This window comes from Monomorium pharaonis, unplaced genomic scaffold (genome assembly GCF_013373865.1).
Source record: "Monomorium pharaonis isolate MP-MQ-018 unplaced genomic scaffold, ASM1337386v2 scaffold_76, whole genome shotgun sequence".
Taxonomy (NCBI): domain Eukaryota; kingdom Metazoa; phylum Arthropoda; class Insecta; order Hymenoptera; family Formicidae; genus Monomorium; species Monomorium pharaonis.
Window position 1 is genome coordinate 15,301 of NW_023416055.1, and position 15,700 is coordinate 31,000.

General features: G+C 35.6%; 1 protein-coding gene across 2 annotated transcripts; it reads left to right on the top strand.

Annotated features, from left to right (window-relative positions):
• The first annotated feature begins 1,867 nt into the window (after positions 1 to 1,867).
• On the top strand, positions 1,868 to 15,349 carry LOC118648824 (stAR-related lipid transfer protein 13-like). 2 transcript variants are annotated; one of them, XM_036295251.1, is made up of 8 exons: positions 1,868 to 6,297; positions 7,969 to 8,131; positions 9,372 to 9,873; positions 9,970 to 10,295; positions 10,382 to 10,536; positions 10,761 to 11,045; positions 11,241 to 11,417; positions 11,642 to 15,349. In XM_036295251.1, exons 2-8 carry the CDS (start codon positions 8,081 to 8,083, stop codon positions 11,739 to 11,741), a joined length of 1,596 nt encoding a protein of 531 aa, XP_036151144.1. In that variant the 5' UTR covers positions 1,868 to 6,297; positions 7,969 to 8,080; the 3' UTR covers positions 11,742 to 15,349. The 2 variants fall into 2 exon arrangements, with proteins under 2 accessions (XP_036151144.1, XP_036151145.1); XM_036295252.1 differs by having other exon boundaries at positions 1,868 to 8,131; positions 10,764 to 11,045.
• The last annotated feature ends 351 nt before the right edge of the window (positions 15,350 to 15,700 follow it).

Genomic DNA, 15,700 nt, shown 5'->3' on the forward strand with positions numbered 1-15,700 from the left:
ATAGGTAAATAAATTATTTATACATATTTAACGCGTCAAATAAATAATGCAAAAAAGGAGAAAATTAATTAGAACGTTTATTTGAGGAGATATAAGAAAATGGTTTAGCTCATTAGTCTTGTCTCGTCGAGATAGTCCAGTTAAAAAAAAAACCATCTTTCTAGAACGCTTAGTTCCCGAGATATAGACGATTGAAATAATTTGAACGCGCCAGATCCATTTTGTACGCGGGCGCTTGGCCACGCGCGCGCCGCCGGCCGCCGCTCTCGAGTAATACTGCTTTTGTTAACACGTTTACAGTAGTCAATCTTCATGAATCGCTTTGAACTTTTGGGAAAGGTTACTTTAACTATTTAGTAAGACGCTGTCAAAATTTCAGCTCTTAATATTCATAACTATAGCAACAGCGATTTTTCAAAAAAAAAAAAAAAATTATCTCGGCTTCTAAGCAAGCTAGAACAATGTTTTTTTTTAAATTTAAGGAAAAATGGTACCTTTCAAATGCATTTTATCCCATGTTGATAGCGTTAATATTTTAAAAGTTATATAATTGTTAATAAGGCTTATTTTTTACACGTTTATTTGAGGCACTTAATTGCATTGCACACATTTCGCAATACCGATATATAATAGTGCAACTTTTTAAGAAGAGAAAAAACTTTGGTTCAGGTTTGTGCATGGTCTCAAAAATGTAGAAATTAAATTTTAATGGGGCGCGTTTTGGATAAACAATTGAGATTACTCGAAAAGTTGTTAATATCTTTTTATGAAATTTAGTACACGTTTTTATCGTCATAAAAGCTATATTTTTCTACAATTTCAAATGTTTGAGTTAATTTTTAAGAAAGTTATAAACAATTAAAGAAATGGCCATTTTTCATGGTTTTTTCAACTTTACAACCAAACTAATTGACCGATCTTAATGAATCAAATTTATTATTGTAGATCTACTTAATACCTACAACTTTTATTTGAAACTTTTTTCGATTCCGTTTTTAGTTTACGAGGCGCAAGCAAAAAACTACTTTTTCCTCACTTCAACCCGTAATTTTGCAATAACTTTGCCCTTTTCGAGCCGATTCCCGAACGCGCCGCCTCCTATGCCCCCACTACCGCGCGCGGCCTTGACGGCCGAGCCGCCGATCTCGCCCGTACGCTTTGTCTCAGGAGCAGCTCTGTGTAAGAAATAGTGCCCTGCACCACAAAATTCATTAAAATTACTTTAAGTAAATAATTTTTGTTTTTATAAACAAAAAAGTACTAACTTTTTTATTATTAATTTATTTTATGTAGTATAACAATATGTAAAAACATAATATGTAAATTAGAATTTTGACAATAGTTTAATTTTTACATCACCCGTGAGGTATTATTATTGATGCTTTTTTTTAAGTGGTTTTCTCAGTAGGCCTAATCCACTAAAAGATGAAATATAATATATAGCTTGGCATTCTTCTAATTTTCCTGTGGTTTTTATATATCTTACAATATATAAAATTTTGTTTTCCTGCCAAGCTGTATATTATATTTCATCTTTTAGTGAATTAGGCCTACTGGGGAAACCACTTAAAAAAAAACGCATCAATAATAGTATCTCACGGGTGATGTGGAAAACTATTGTCAAAATTCTAATTTACATATTATGTTTTTACATATTGTTATACTACATAAAATAAATTAGTAATAAAAAAGTTAGTACTTTTTTGTTTATAAAAACAAAAATTATTTACTTAAAGTAATTTTAATGAATTTTGTGGTGCAGGGCACTATTTCTTATACAGAGCTGCTCCTGAGACAAAGCGTACGGGCGAGATCGGCGGCTCGGCCGTCAAGGCCGCGCGCGGTAGTGGGGGCATAGGAGGCGGCGCGTTCGGGAATCGGCTCGAAAAGGGCAACTAGGCTCAAGCACTGATTTAGTGTAAATAAATTCGGTGCACGTTATTTATGACTCCTTTTGAAATGCGATCCCGGTTTAGGAAATATTCGGTTGACGAACGACGAACGACGAACGACGTGTCCACTCAAAAGATAAGTAATTGGCTAGGCAGGAAATACGAAACAATTGAATCAAACTGTAAATAACCGGGCCGAGAATAAAGGATCGGTCGGGTTGTAAATTTACGAAGTAACCGGTCGTCTCGTTGAGGCAACACAAAGATTTATGTTATATATTTCAAAAACGATAAATTTACATGACGGTTTCGTTACCCGAAGTTTTCGAAATACAGATCCGTGCACCTCTTTTTCGTATGTTTAGGCGAAAGTAACCTTTTTGTTCTCTACCTGTCGTTTTTCCTTCGTTATTATTTGCCGGAATGCGACTTGAGTGAAACGTATTTTTTCAAAAGGATTAAGTGTGCGTCCGAACATGTTTTATGAGTTTTTTCGGCCGGGGAAGATTCTCGATTCTTACCTTTGTTCGGAACTTTCTCTTTTACTTGACCGTACGAAAATTCACGCACGTTAGCGCGCAAAGAGGATCACGCGCGAGATTCGTCGTGATTTTTCCTGCGGTACTCGATACGGCGATTAGTTTTGACGCGAATTTGATTGTGTGTGTGTGTTTTTGGCAGCGTCGAATCGAGTTGGCGAACTGATGCAGTTTTATACGTTGTGCATGCAGGTGAGATGGATGTGAATTGAATGCAATCGCGCAATTGCGTAATCGAGTGAAATTATGGAACAGTTAATGATCCACATGCAGAAAATAAGAATAATTATATTGTAGGATACTCGAGTTTTTAGGCGCTCGATGATCCTCGATGTCAGCGTGGAGTTGAGAGCGATGGCCTCCGGAGACGACGTAGTGGCGGGTGATCCTTGGCGTAGCGTGTGTCTTGCAGATGTGCGGGCGCACGTACGAACACGTTTCATTACCTGTTTCCCGAGGTAGAAAATATGTGCGTCAACGCGAAGGTAATATAATTAAATGAAATCGGCAATTTACAAATTTTACAACGTAAAGCTCTGATCGAGCGAGTAGCTACGAAGCTACCTCGAGATTCTGATCGCGATATTAACTTCGCAGCGGTATTAACTTGAGAATATACTTGATATAATCTTTGATCGTAAATTCACACCTCACGGGAAGAAACATACATCACGTGTCAGGCTTATGAAACTACAATTAGGAACAACTTTGTGTTTGGACGAAACATCTAACTTAACTGTTGTTGAGATTTAGACTAGTGACTGTGAACGTTGAAATCACGCACTATATGCGTGCGAGCGGCGCGCTATTTTCCGGCAGGGTGGGAGAATTTCGCAAGCAGGGAGTTTGCCTGTCCCTGAGGTAGTATGTATCGAACGTTTTTGAAGAAACAACGTTAATATATCTGAGCCGCTACCGAGCAATTAAATGATAAGTTAAAGTTATGTGACGCGAAAGACCCAAGATTGATAAGTTATTAACCGTGGTAGTATAATAAAGAAATTTTGTGTAATTTGACCAGTCGCCATTCGTGCGGCAGGCCAATTCGCTGCGCTCTAAATAGATGTACAACTTGACAAACCAGCACAAATATACGCAAAGAATTAAAGTCTACAACTGTATTACAGCCTTACTGAAAATAGAAAACGCAGAGGGAAACCAACTTCATACGCTTAAAATATGCAATTAATTTAAAACTTATAAATGCTTGAAACAGCCTTTAGCTTACACATTAGTGAGTATTATAAACATAATAGGAATATAAAAAGAGAGTTTTGTTCCCGGAGCTCCGGGGGAGGGGGGGGGGGGGGCGAGTGTGCGGGATGGGTCTTGTTAGCGCGGGATATGACGTCACGCCGGCGGGGGTAGGTGCATGGTGACGATTTCATCGGAGAAGGGTGGGCGAGCGACGTTTAGACACTTATGAGGTGTTATAAACAAGGGTAGCATGCGCTCGTGAGAAAATATCGGTGGCGCATAATAATTTGGACGATTCTTATTGTTTATGTCGTTTACGTCTTCTTTTTCTCTCGCCTTCTTATTCGGTACTATCTGGATTAAAAGTAAATCTGATAACATTGCAACGCATAATTGAACATATTGCGATATGTTTTACTATTCCATATCGCTTTCTTTCGCTTTATCCCTCACTTGCTTGCGATATTTTTTATTTAGAAAAAAAAGTATATGAAATAAAAGAATACGAAATATGGAATTTACTAAACTCTTTTTATTGTCGGATTTTCATGATTTAGCGTCGACACATCGGCTCTTGAAATTTTTTTAAGTAAACGCTTTATTTTTTAGTCTAGCGCCGGTATTTCGGCCGCTCTTACATATAAAGAATGTGCTTAGTGTAAAAATGAATGCACCATTGTTATCGTCAGACCTGGCTCGAAACTGCCTTCACATGTTACTGACCCACTCAACAATAATTACTATTGGATCAACGGTTGACCACATATCGTTTCAAAGGATTTTTAATCGCTATAAAAAAAGGTTTTTGCGTTTTTTTACGTTTAGATAAATCCTACGCTTCCCAGCTCATGGCCTGTCGATTTTTTTTAGTAGTTTGCTAAGACGTACACTTGTATCCAGCAGAAGGCGTGAGTGGTGAAATATTAAATATTATTTTATTTTTTTCCGTGAATTTATGCGGGCGAGGTATCGGTGCGTCTCGATCATACCGCGCCAGCGAAAATATAGATATTCCCTCATCGACGCCGAGAAATATAATACTAAGAGAGCCTAATATTATTGCGCGGGCCTGTAGGCCAACAGGTAATTTAGTAATAGCGATTGCTAGTTAATATATAAATACCTGTAACAAATTTTTAAAAATAATTATAGTTTTCTTTAGCCCCGGTTCCCACAGTCAGATATTCGCATTTGCGGATTTATAAATATTGAAGATACGATGTGAACGCGGTTGCTCCGCAAAGTCGATCGATATCACAACGATGACTTGCTTGATGATCGCAGTCCATTGGCAAGTACGGGACCGCGGGCGTTCTTGATCTGAGGCGGCTTTTTGACATGCCACCCTTATTCGGAGATGATTATGAAGATTGTTGGCCTTAACGAAAAATGTTTATATCAATTTATAAATATTTATAATCAATTTATATCATATTTATAAAAATATAAAAAATGTAGTAAAAGAAATATATACATATTTGCAAAAATTATTCTTAATTATTCTATGCCTTTACTCACACTCAACGTAACAACGCCCGTACCATCCATCGCTCTCATCCCTCCCGTAGGCTCTCACTCGCATTCGTCGTTCCTACTCATCGCACTCTCTCACTCGCACACATTGTTCTTACCCATCGCATGCTCTCGCTCCCACACATCGCGTACATATTCTCATGCGCTTTCGCTCCTACTCGTACGCCGCCATCTTTACACGTTCTCAGTCTCACTCATGCATAACACAGATAAACGTGTAAACTTAAAATTACACAGAAAAAACATGTTACATTAACACACTTGGATTTGCAATATAGTGCGACTACCAGACGGAACGCGATGGTGCCCCATGTATTAGCAAAGGATTGTCACATAATGTTTTTACAGATTTGCGGCTAGGTTATACATATATGATTACGGGTTCACTCGTTTTAATTGAGTGAGAAATTTTACTTTAAAAAGTTTATAGTATACGTAAAATTATATATAATTTTATATATAACGTTGTATGTTATATAATTTTATACACACGTATTATATGTTCGACTCGTCCCCTCCACTGGGACCGGCTGTCTTACAGTTTTCAAACTTCTACTACATAGGGTGCGTTCAAGAAGACGCTGTTAGCGCTACCAGCATCAGTCTATCTTTATTACTTATTAAAGGTAGAACAAGGATAGCCGTCGCTACAGAGGGGCTGAAGAATTAAATGTAAGGGCCAATCGCGAAAGAATTAGTGAGTGCTCAGTGTACGATTGGTTCTTGTTCTTGGTTCTTCGTCCCCTCCACAACTGTGTCTCTGTGACGGAAGCCTTCGAATCGCTACCTCGGATACGACTCCTTCTCTCGTTTTCTTACCACCTCTTCCTCCCCTCCGCCACTATACGCTTCTTCCCTCTCTCAACCGCTCATTTCTCTTCTAATATAATCGTTGCACGCCGCTAGATGATCCGCAGATCCTTCAGGTCGCTACCTAGCTCTGGATGTTCTTCGTTTGGACGTTGAGTGCGAAGCGAACTTTGTATATTAAGTGATTCCGTGAGTGAATTCTGAACTGAGAACTGTTGCAAGTTCATCGAATTCGTCCCTGCTCAAGGAAACATCAGCCGAGGACTGCACAGCCTCCACCTCAAAGCAGAATCAGGACGAAATTCAAAGAACCGATACTGACCTAGGTAAATTTGCCTCCATCAATCGTTTTCAATGTCTAACAAGTAACTTAGATTTACACGGAGAGAATATTCTACTACTTTTTAGAGAAGAGAACTTTATTAATTTTTTAGTATGCTAAATAAATTTAGTGTGGTAAAAAAACCTAGGAAACATTTATACATACATTCAACCGATTTCTAGAAATAACCATACCAAAAATCAGTAATGTCTTTTTCTTCTGTCGCGTTGCCATTTCGCTTATTCCTCTTTTGTTTCTTTTCTAAATCTAAATAGTATTACTCAAAAATCATAAATTAATAAAACCATGATTTTAATAAAACTATATTTAAAACATTTATTTAACTATATAGAAACATTTTTAAACATATACATACTTCTTATATCCATGTTTTTTGAATAAAATAACGATTATTTACATTAATTGGCATGGTAACAGATTAAGTTTTAAAGTTTGCGGTATTGTTGGTTTATATCTCAATTGTCAATTGAAATTTTTGATATAAATTTAATCTAAAATTAGAAAAAGATGTATTATTTAATATTTTTGTCAAATATATTTTCTAAAACACGACAAAATTGGAATATTAGTTACTAAAAGTTGGTAGTTCAGATTCTCCAGTGAAACTGGACAGACAAAAGACTTTTTTTCCTCTGGTTTTATACCTAAGACCCGACGCTTCTCCAATATTCTTTTGTTTCTTTGTGCAAGCAGTGAAATTGCTTGCCCCGGAGAAGGTTGTCGAATTTTTCGTTAATATTTTTCGGCTAACCGCCTTAAGCGTCTCTTACCCTTTCCAGTACGTCCACTACCTGATCATACAGGTAGTACTTTTCGTCGGTTAACGCATGTTTCTCCGAGTCGGAGTTACCGCCTGAGCTTAGTAAAAAGAAAATTTATTGCACCTATTCATTACTTATTTTATTTCCTTTATTTTTTTTTCTTCTTCTTGGGGATTAAATAATATTGTATAAAAAAATATTTCTGTGTAATCTTACAAAATACTCGCTCAATTTTATATAAATTAATTATTTTGGTCAAATTTACAAATATAGAAAATTAATTATTGAGAAACGTTTCAAATATTATAAAATGCAATTGGATCATAAGATGAAATAAAACATGTGTTTTAATTTTCTTATTCGTATTTAAGCCTTATATGATAAAAGTATGAGGAAAATAAAGCTAGATTATACACAAAGAAAATTTTATTATAAAAGTTACCATGGTAAATAATAAAAACGGACCAAGCAAGTAATTATGAAAATTTTTACTATTTTTTTCATTAATTCATCATAGTATTTACAATATATATGGTAATTTAGCTACATCGTACTATTAAATTTTTTCTGTGAAACGGTACAAACAATACGTCATAAATCTTCGGATATAATATATATATATTTTGCTTTCATAAATAAATTTTTTTCTAACAAATAAATATCGAAGAAAACGTTATAAGATATTTGGTTCTCAATACTTTGACTTTTTTCTCTCAGTGTGCAACAAATACGATTGATACGACGGATATTTCTGACACTATCAAATATCGCTGCGCTGTACTTTTTCGTTTACGTAAATACGCGTGTAAGCGCAATACATTATCTTATAGCACGCAATAATCGGCTAAGTGCAAAATGAAAATTGACGATTTTTCATTGTGCTTCTGTTTCAGACTATTGATTGACGTTTCCGGGCGTAGCCATCCTTTTTCGAGGGCGACTCGCAGCAGCTAGAGCCTTTGCCAGCATCCGCACGTTTTTAATTTAATAAATAATTGCGCCAATATGAAACTCGACGCTTATCACACGCATTACAGTACGAGTCACAGCAAAAGCGTGAGTACAAAATCAGATTACCCGATACTAGCACGTACGGAGGGAGCGTTGCGCGGGTACACAAAGATGCATTTCAATGAGAATTCACAATTAATCTCGTTAGAATTATAACTCCAATTTTATTGACTATTGACTTTCGCATTTTACGTAACTCTCGTTCCAAAGAGAGATTTGCACAAATAACTTCCGCCGCTTTTACGCTATTTTTGTATTCTTATTCATCTGCAAACGTATTTTTCTTTCCCTCGCAATTTCTATCTTTGAATTCTCGTTACGTATAACGATTGTTACATATGAAATTACATATCTCATCATTTGCGTCAAATTAATCAATTTTTCTTTCGCTTTGTTGATACGCGTTAATACGTGATAACGACGACGTTCGTCAGAAAATCGTCGATTCTTTCGCGCGAAAACTGCTTAATCTTTGTTACGCCAGCTGATGACCTCACGATTGTCGGGGCGGTAATTTTTTTTTTTCTTTACCGCCGAAGGCAGCAGGAAACTCTGCTTAACCATGCGACCTTAAGACCCCCATCGCCGATTACGCGAGCGGTAAAACTGCATGGAACACTTTCTACAATTAATTATAGTGTTCGGAGCGCGATCCGTCTGTTGCCTGACGCCGCCGGTTCTTAATTTCGTCGCTACGGATTAATTATGAAGCACGTTCGTTAAATACAATTCGACGAGTATCATTTATTTCTGGCGTTGCGCTTCTCCGCCCGTATGTATGGACGTTACGTCGGATAATGTGAGTCGCGCATTCTTTCGGGCCACTTGTAGTTCTCTTGTAATCCCGCAAAAGGAACGTCCGGGCTTTTATGGATTACATACTCCGGCTGGCTAGTTTATTACTTACTTTGTGCCTTCCCGAATCGCACCTTGCACGCGGACAGGATTATCTTTCGTGCGAAATAAATGGGCTTCAATAATTTAATCAAATCTGGTACTTTAACAATGACTAAAATTAATCATCAATTTGTCTTATAATTTATTAATATGTATGCTTTTTTGTAACGAAAATTTTACGAGTCCAAATAATTATTATCATTTTTGTTTTTTCTTTCTGCTTAATCATGTTTATTTATTTGTAACTATTTATTGTAAAACGTTGCATTATAATGCGACTTAATAGAAATATTATGTTTATATTATATATTATAATTAGTACATTATTAGTAGTTATATTTAAAAATTTGCTTTATATTAAATCTATGTGCTATCGTTTGTTACACAGAGTGGCGGTGGTGACGAATTGTGTCCTAGAGCGATGGCTTCCGTGTCGTGCGGACAACTTTTGGTGCTGAGGAAGCTGGCACTGATGAAACTGACGGCGTGCATGGAACGACATTGTCCAACTCATCGCACTGGCTGGAACTGGCAACTTCCGAAGTTTAGGAGGAAAATTAAGTCGCCCGATTACAACGACAAGGCAGTTTTCGGAGTGCCGCTTTTATTATCTCTGCAGAGAACTGGTCAAGCATTACCAAGCTGCATTCAGATCGCCCTAAGATGGCTGAGAGCTAACGCTATAGATCAAGTGGGCATTTTTAGAAAGAGCGGCGTCAAATCTAGGACACAAAATTTGAAAGTCATGATGGAGACCGAGGGGGATAATGTTAATTTTGACGGGCAGCAGGCATTCGACGTCGCCGATCTTCTGAAACAATATTTCAGGGAGCTGCCGGAGGCTTTGTTAACAAACAAGCTCTCAGAGATATTTATCGCCATTTTCCAACGTAAGTTTTTACAATTTCTGCTAGCTTTTTTTCTAATTTCTAAGCAACGCGGAAAATAAAGTGTATGATTTTACGATAAATCGGTTTTTCTCACAGATGTCCCGGTGGAGTTACGACCTGATGCCGTGCAGTGCGTCTTATTGCTGCTTCCGGACGAGAATCGTGAAGCATTGGAGATCCTGCTTGACTTTCTCAATCACGTTGCCAGCAACTCGCCCTCCAATCAGATGACAGCCTCGAATCTGGCTGTGTGTCTGGCTCCGAACCTGTTTCATTTTAAACACAGCACGGATGTGACGAACAGCGTGTCGCCACGTAGGCGAAAGACCATGGGCATTCCCGATCAGCGGGAACTGTCGGAAAACAAAGCAGCTCACGACTGTCTTTTGTTTCTGATCAAGATGCATCGTGAATTATTTATGGTGAGTGCCGAAGCGTTGTCATTCGTCGATCCCAAACACAAACGAGGAAAGAGAACACAGCTCACTGCCTCTTCCGATTCTTTCAGGTCTCGTCGGACATGCTGTCGCTGTGTCACTTCCGCATTAAGTATGTGGAAGAAATTTCGGTCGCGATAGACGAACTCGGCCCGGAAATGAAACAGGATTGGAAGGGTTACCTATACGCCTGCACCATAGAGTTGCTGAAGGAAGTGGGAGAAAAGTGAGTGCATGTCATCCTTATAGTATAATTTATTTGCGAAAGAAATGATAAAATAAGATAAATGTGATAAAAACTATAGAGTCAAGGATACATTTTTTTTAATAGACAAATATAAATAAAGGGAAGGAAAGAATATGTATGTCAAACCTATAAACTATAAACAATTAAATAAATTAACAGAGAACTTACTTGTGTTTAAATGGAAACTTCGCAATTCGTTCTAGCAGAAGTTGCGATTGGGTCACGGTAGACAGTCCTGCCGATAACAGCGTGGAAATGGCGTATAAAAAGGTCGGCGACGGGCACCCGCTTCGTCTCTGGCGAGTGTCGACTGAAGTCGAAGCTCCGCCAAACGAAGTGTTGCATCGTGTTCTAAGAGAAAGGTACACCTGGGACCCGCAACTGTTAACGTACAGACTGGTGACCAAGTTGGACACCAATGCGGAGGTCGTTCAATACTCCACCGGGAACATGAGTCCTTTGCCCGCTCGAGATTATTGTGTAGTAAGGTGAGTTAATAAAATTTGTATCGTTTGTGTGTATTGTAATCAAATCCTTTTTATTTATTTATTATGCATAAACATATTTATATTATTTATAAACATTGTTGTATTATTTTTATAAATACCAAATGTTTTATTTTACGTAAATTTTAATTGTTAGAGATATTCACAGTCTACAACTAATACAATTAATTTTTGTAGATCTTGGCTTAATCTTGCCAAAGGTGCTTGCGTCATTGATGAAACATCCGTGCATCATCCTGACGCTCCTGTCATGCTCGGGGGAACTCGCGGCATCGTTTTGGCCTCGCGTTATCACATCGAACCATGTGACAGCGGCAAATCCCGCATTATGCATTTAACCAGAGTCGATATGAGGTAAGTAATGTCAATCGTTTCTCTTGAATAATGTATTTTATTTACTTTGATTTGATTAACATTTTCTTGAAAATATTTTCTAAAAGCTTATTTAAAGCGAATTATTTATTTTTATTTACTTAAAATTAAATAATATTTATTTTATTATATTTATTTAAAATAAAAATTAAGATAAAATAGACTTGGGAGTAGACTAAAATTTACAAGATAAAAATTATTTTCAGGGGTCGCACACCTGAGTGGTACAGCAGAAGCTACGGGCATATCGCTGCTCTCCATCTGAGCAAAATTTGCAATTCCTTCAAACGTACCACTGATGGGTAAAAGAAAGTAAGGTTTGAGAATCGAGTACCGTGCAACAGCCATCGTTGCACGGATCTGCCTTTCCTTCCTCCTCTTCGTCTCACACTACAAGTAGTACTCGTCGAGCAGCATTATGACCAAAGGATCCTAAAGGACGTACTACAAGTCCACCCTACCATCGACGACGAATAATCGGTCAGTGCAATCAGCAATCAAAACCCACCGATGTCGTCGGTAACTTTATTCAGTAACTGTTTTTAAATTCAACAACCTATTTTATTGTATAATAGTACAATAGTACAATTCTTCTCCGTATGACGTTTGTATACGGTCCAAGAATCTTGCCGTCCGTTTGTCATAAGAGTTTTGAAGATGCGTGATACAAAGAATAAGAATGAACAAGTTGCTCAGCAATTTTAATAATGAAGATGGCTTAGACGCGTCTATCAGTAAATTAACTATTTTGGGATACAAAGGACGACTCGTTATTTTTGCAGTTTTGATGCTGTTTTAATGTTATTTTGAAAATTTATAGATTCTATTGAATCTCGACTTTGCATTTGAACGCGATTCTTGCAATCGCATCTTACTGCAGTTTTTTCTTTCTTTTTTTTTAATATGATGGCATTTTAATGCTAAAAATTGAAAAATGGTCAATAAACACTTTCAGTTGTGAGATAGAAAATGAACGTCATTCGGTGTCTTCGATAACTATATCTATGTGTTTGTGAGAATAACGACTCTCCATGGATTTATTTTGTATTGCTGCAATTTCATATCTTTGATAAAAATAAGAGTAAAAAAAGAATGTAGGAGCACGATCAAATAAGAAGTGATATTAACGATATTTTCTAATAAGAAATGACACTGACGATATTTTTCCGTATCTTAATCACCGATACAACTTTCTGCATATAGTCATTTTGGTTTTTACAAATTATGTAGATTACAAAATATACACATATACACACAGCTGAAATTGTTTAAAAGTTTATTTTTAAAGGCTAAAAATTCATTATTAAACTTTATATCAATCATTTTTCTATAACGGAGACAAGATCTCAAAATAAACAAATAAATCTGTGGGACCAAGTTTTGTCGTGATAAAGCCGCCACAGAATATTCTACAGATACTTAAACTTAATAGAATACAGTCGTGTATTATAGAAGCTGTTGTTGTAAACGAAATTGTATCTAAGTTGACGTCGTTTGTACGTAACTGTTTGTGATGACGATATATATTAATCGATTAACGTTTCCATCAGTCGCCTAAAAATGGGACAAAGCTTAAGATAGGGTGCTGTCTTAAAGTACAAATTTCACGTGAATTTCGTATATTTTTTTTGGACCAAATGCCAATTTTTCTAGTCACATAGCTTTATCACGTTAAAGTAATCGAGGAATTTTCTTCCTCTCCTATAAATGTTGTCATACGTAGACGAGCAAATATGTAAATGTCGCATACGCATGTACATCACGCGTGTCTATTTATAATCGTGTTTGTTACATGTAAAAAAGAAAACTACGCCATTTCAGTGTCGAAGTTACACGATACACTGTTGCGCCGTTTAAGTTGTTGTAAAAAAAAATACATAATGAGAATGCAGTCAACGTAAAAATAACTTGTTATAACTTTAGCTGTTTGAAAAAATTGTGCCGATTATTTCTGTTTTCTTACAGCATTAAATGTGATTTTATTTCGTTTTTTTTATTTATTTATGATCGAAATAAAATAGTAGAAATTTTCTTATTTTTTGTGAAACTAAAAAATTCCGCCTGCAGCGTTATGTAAATAAAGCAATGCAGCTCTAGTAGTTATTATAGGTTTATCGTCGAATCATGATTGCGATTGTTTAAACAATGTGATTTTGAGTAAAGCGTAAATTTCTAAATCTTGTTAATTGTTCCATCGTGCGAGTGCCGAACGACTTCATTCAACGTAAGCAATTGTCATCGTACTCGTGTCTATGTCAAGAGTTAAAATGAAAAAATGTCTGTCGCGAGGGACCATCTCATGGACGTAACAAATATAATTGAAACGTGCAAAAGATAAGAAATGTAAGGAGAAAACAGTAGACTGAAATGGTCAACATACGCATCATTCATTGCCAACGTGAGATGTGTTGTGCCAAACGAGCAAAACTTTATGTCGAAGTGAAACGAATTGAAAGTAATTATTTGCTACGTCCATGGTTCATCTTTGTTTGTACCCCAAACAGAAAGATGACCTGCGTAAGATGCATCTCATCGAAATGAAACTCTAGTGTATTTTAACTTAATACTAGTCACTTAATACTAGTCACTTATATTATAAAGAATTATAGATTGTTGCAAATAGATTGTCATTATACAACGTAGCGCCGAGAATATGTAAAATATTATTAATTACTATTATATATATTATATATCGACGTTGAGCAATTATACAAATATATCATATTTTTGTGTAAAAAAAAACGCCAGTAGAAACGCGACGACCGAAATGGAGAAATGCATTGTCAGCGTTTGTTCATATTTGTAACGATATATGAACGTCTTTAATTCTTGTAAACCGTTCCATTAGAATGTAAATACGTATATTAAATAATAATAAGCAACACACAAAGTTATATATTTATTAAGCAACTTCCTATTCTAATGATCCGCCTTCATTACTCCTCTTTATTACAGGTTGTGTGATTATTCTCATTTTCTTAGTGTTTCTCAGCGGTTTATCAATCACTCGAATCACTTTTATTTAAATTTCTCTTACATTGATAACCAGTTGCATTCGCATTGTTTAATCAATAATTCGTGTTACCATGGACGATTCGGTCTGACGTTCAGGCTTCAGGCCTGCTTTTATTAGATGAATATACGTTGGATGTTTAGTTCATCGTGGTTCCTTGTGACAATTTGTACTTGCACGAGAAGCATTTATTTCGACGTTCAAATTAAATAAATAACCATATTCATTGTCTCAATAAAAAATATCAAATTGACAAAAATATTAAATCGCAACTTAGTATTACGTTAATTTTAGCTCAAAAATTTCAATTTTGGTTAGAAGTTCAAACTCCCCTAATAGAAATGGTAAGATTACACGTGAAGAAAGATGATGAGAGTCAATTTTTATATGATAACCACGTAGAAGTGCTTGTAGACGATTTCATAAGTGACATCGTAGTCATTTAATTACAATGGTTGTTTGAAAATTTCAAGAATTTGTTATGGTAAATTTGTTCTTATGTATTCTTAAAACAAAAGTAAGTTAGCAAAAATACAAGTGTCCTAACGAAAGTAGCTCCCGAATAATATAAAGTAGACTAAATTATAAACGTATGTTTTAGGAATCACTTAGAATATCTATATGTTATAATAATAATTACATTCTAATAGTTTAGAAATACAAAAAAAGATTATTTTTTCAAGTCTATTCCTTTGTATAAGATTTAATACGCAAGGGTAAATTTTTTAAATTACATTATCTTAATCGATACCATTATTTTTTTCTTAAGATGTTAAAGTTGTCCTGTTTTACCGATAATTTTCTAGCTAATTAATTTTTTAATTGCATTTACAGAATTAAAAATCCTTCTCCAGGATTAAAGTATAGACAATAACAAAAACGGGTCGTAACAATTTTGTAGGAAAAACGACAAAAAATTTTAATTTTGTCTCCTTCTAGCGTCGACTTGTAACAAAATGTGCCTGATGTAAAAATTTTAGACCTTGAACGCATAAATCAATTAAGTTTTAAAGTTAAAATTTAAAAAAATTAAAGATAAAAGATTAAATTAATTATAATACACATAGGATTATGAGTTTACGCATAAAATATGAATAATCTAAATTACGTGTATAAATACAATGTATATATGCATAAAATTTTCTATAGCAGAAATTGGACGTATTAACAACTAGAAAAAAATTAAAAGTTAATAACTGTTAATTTCAATTTTTAGAAACTTAGATAAATTTTCATAAAAATTATGTATTAA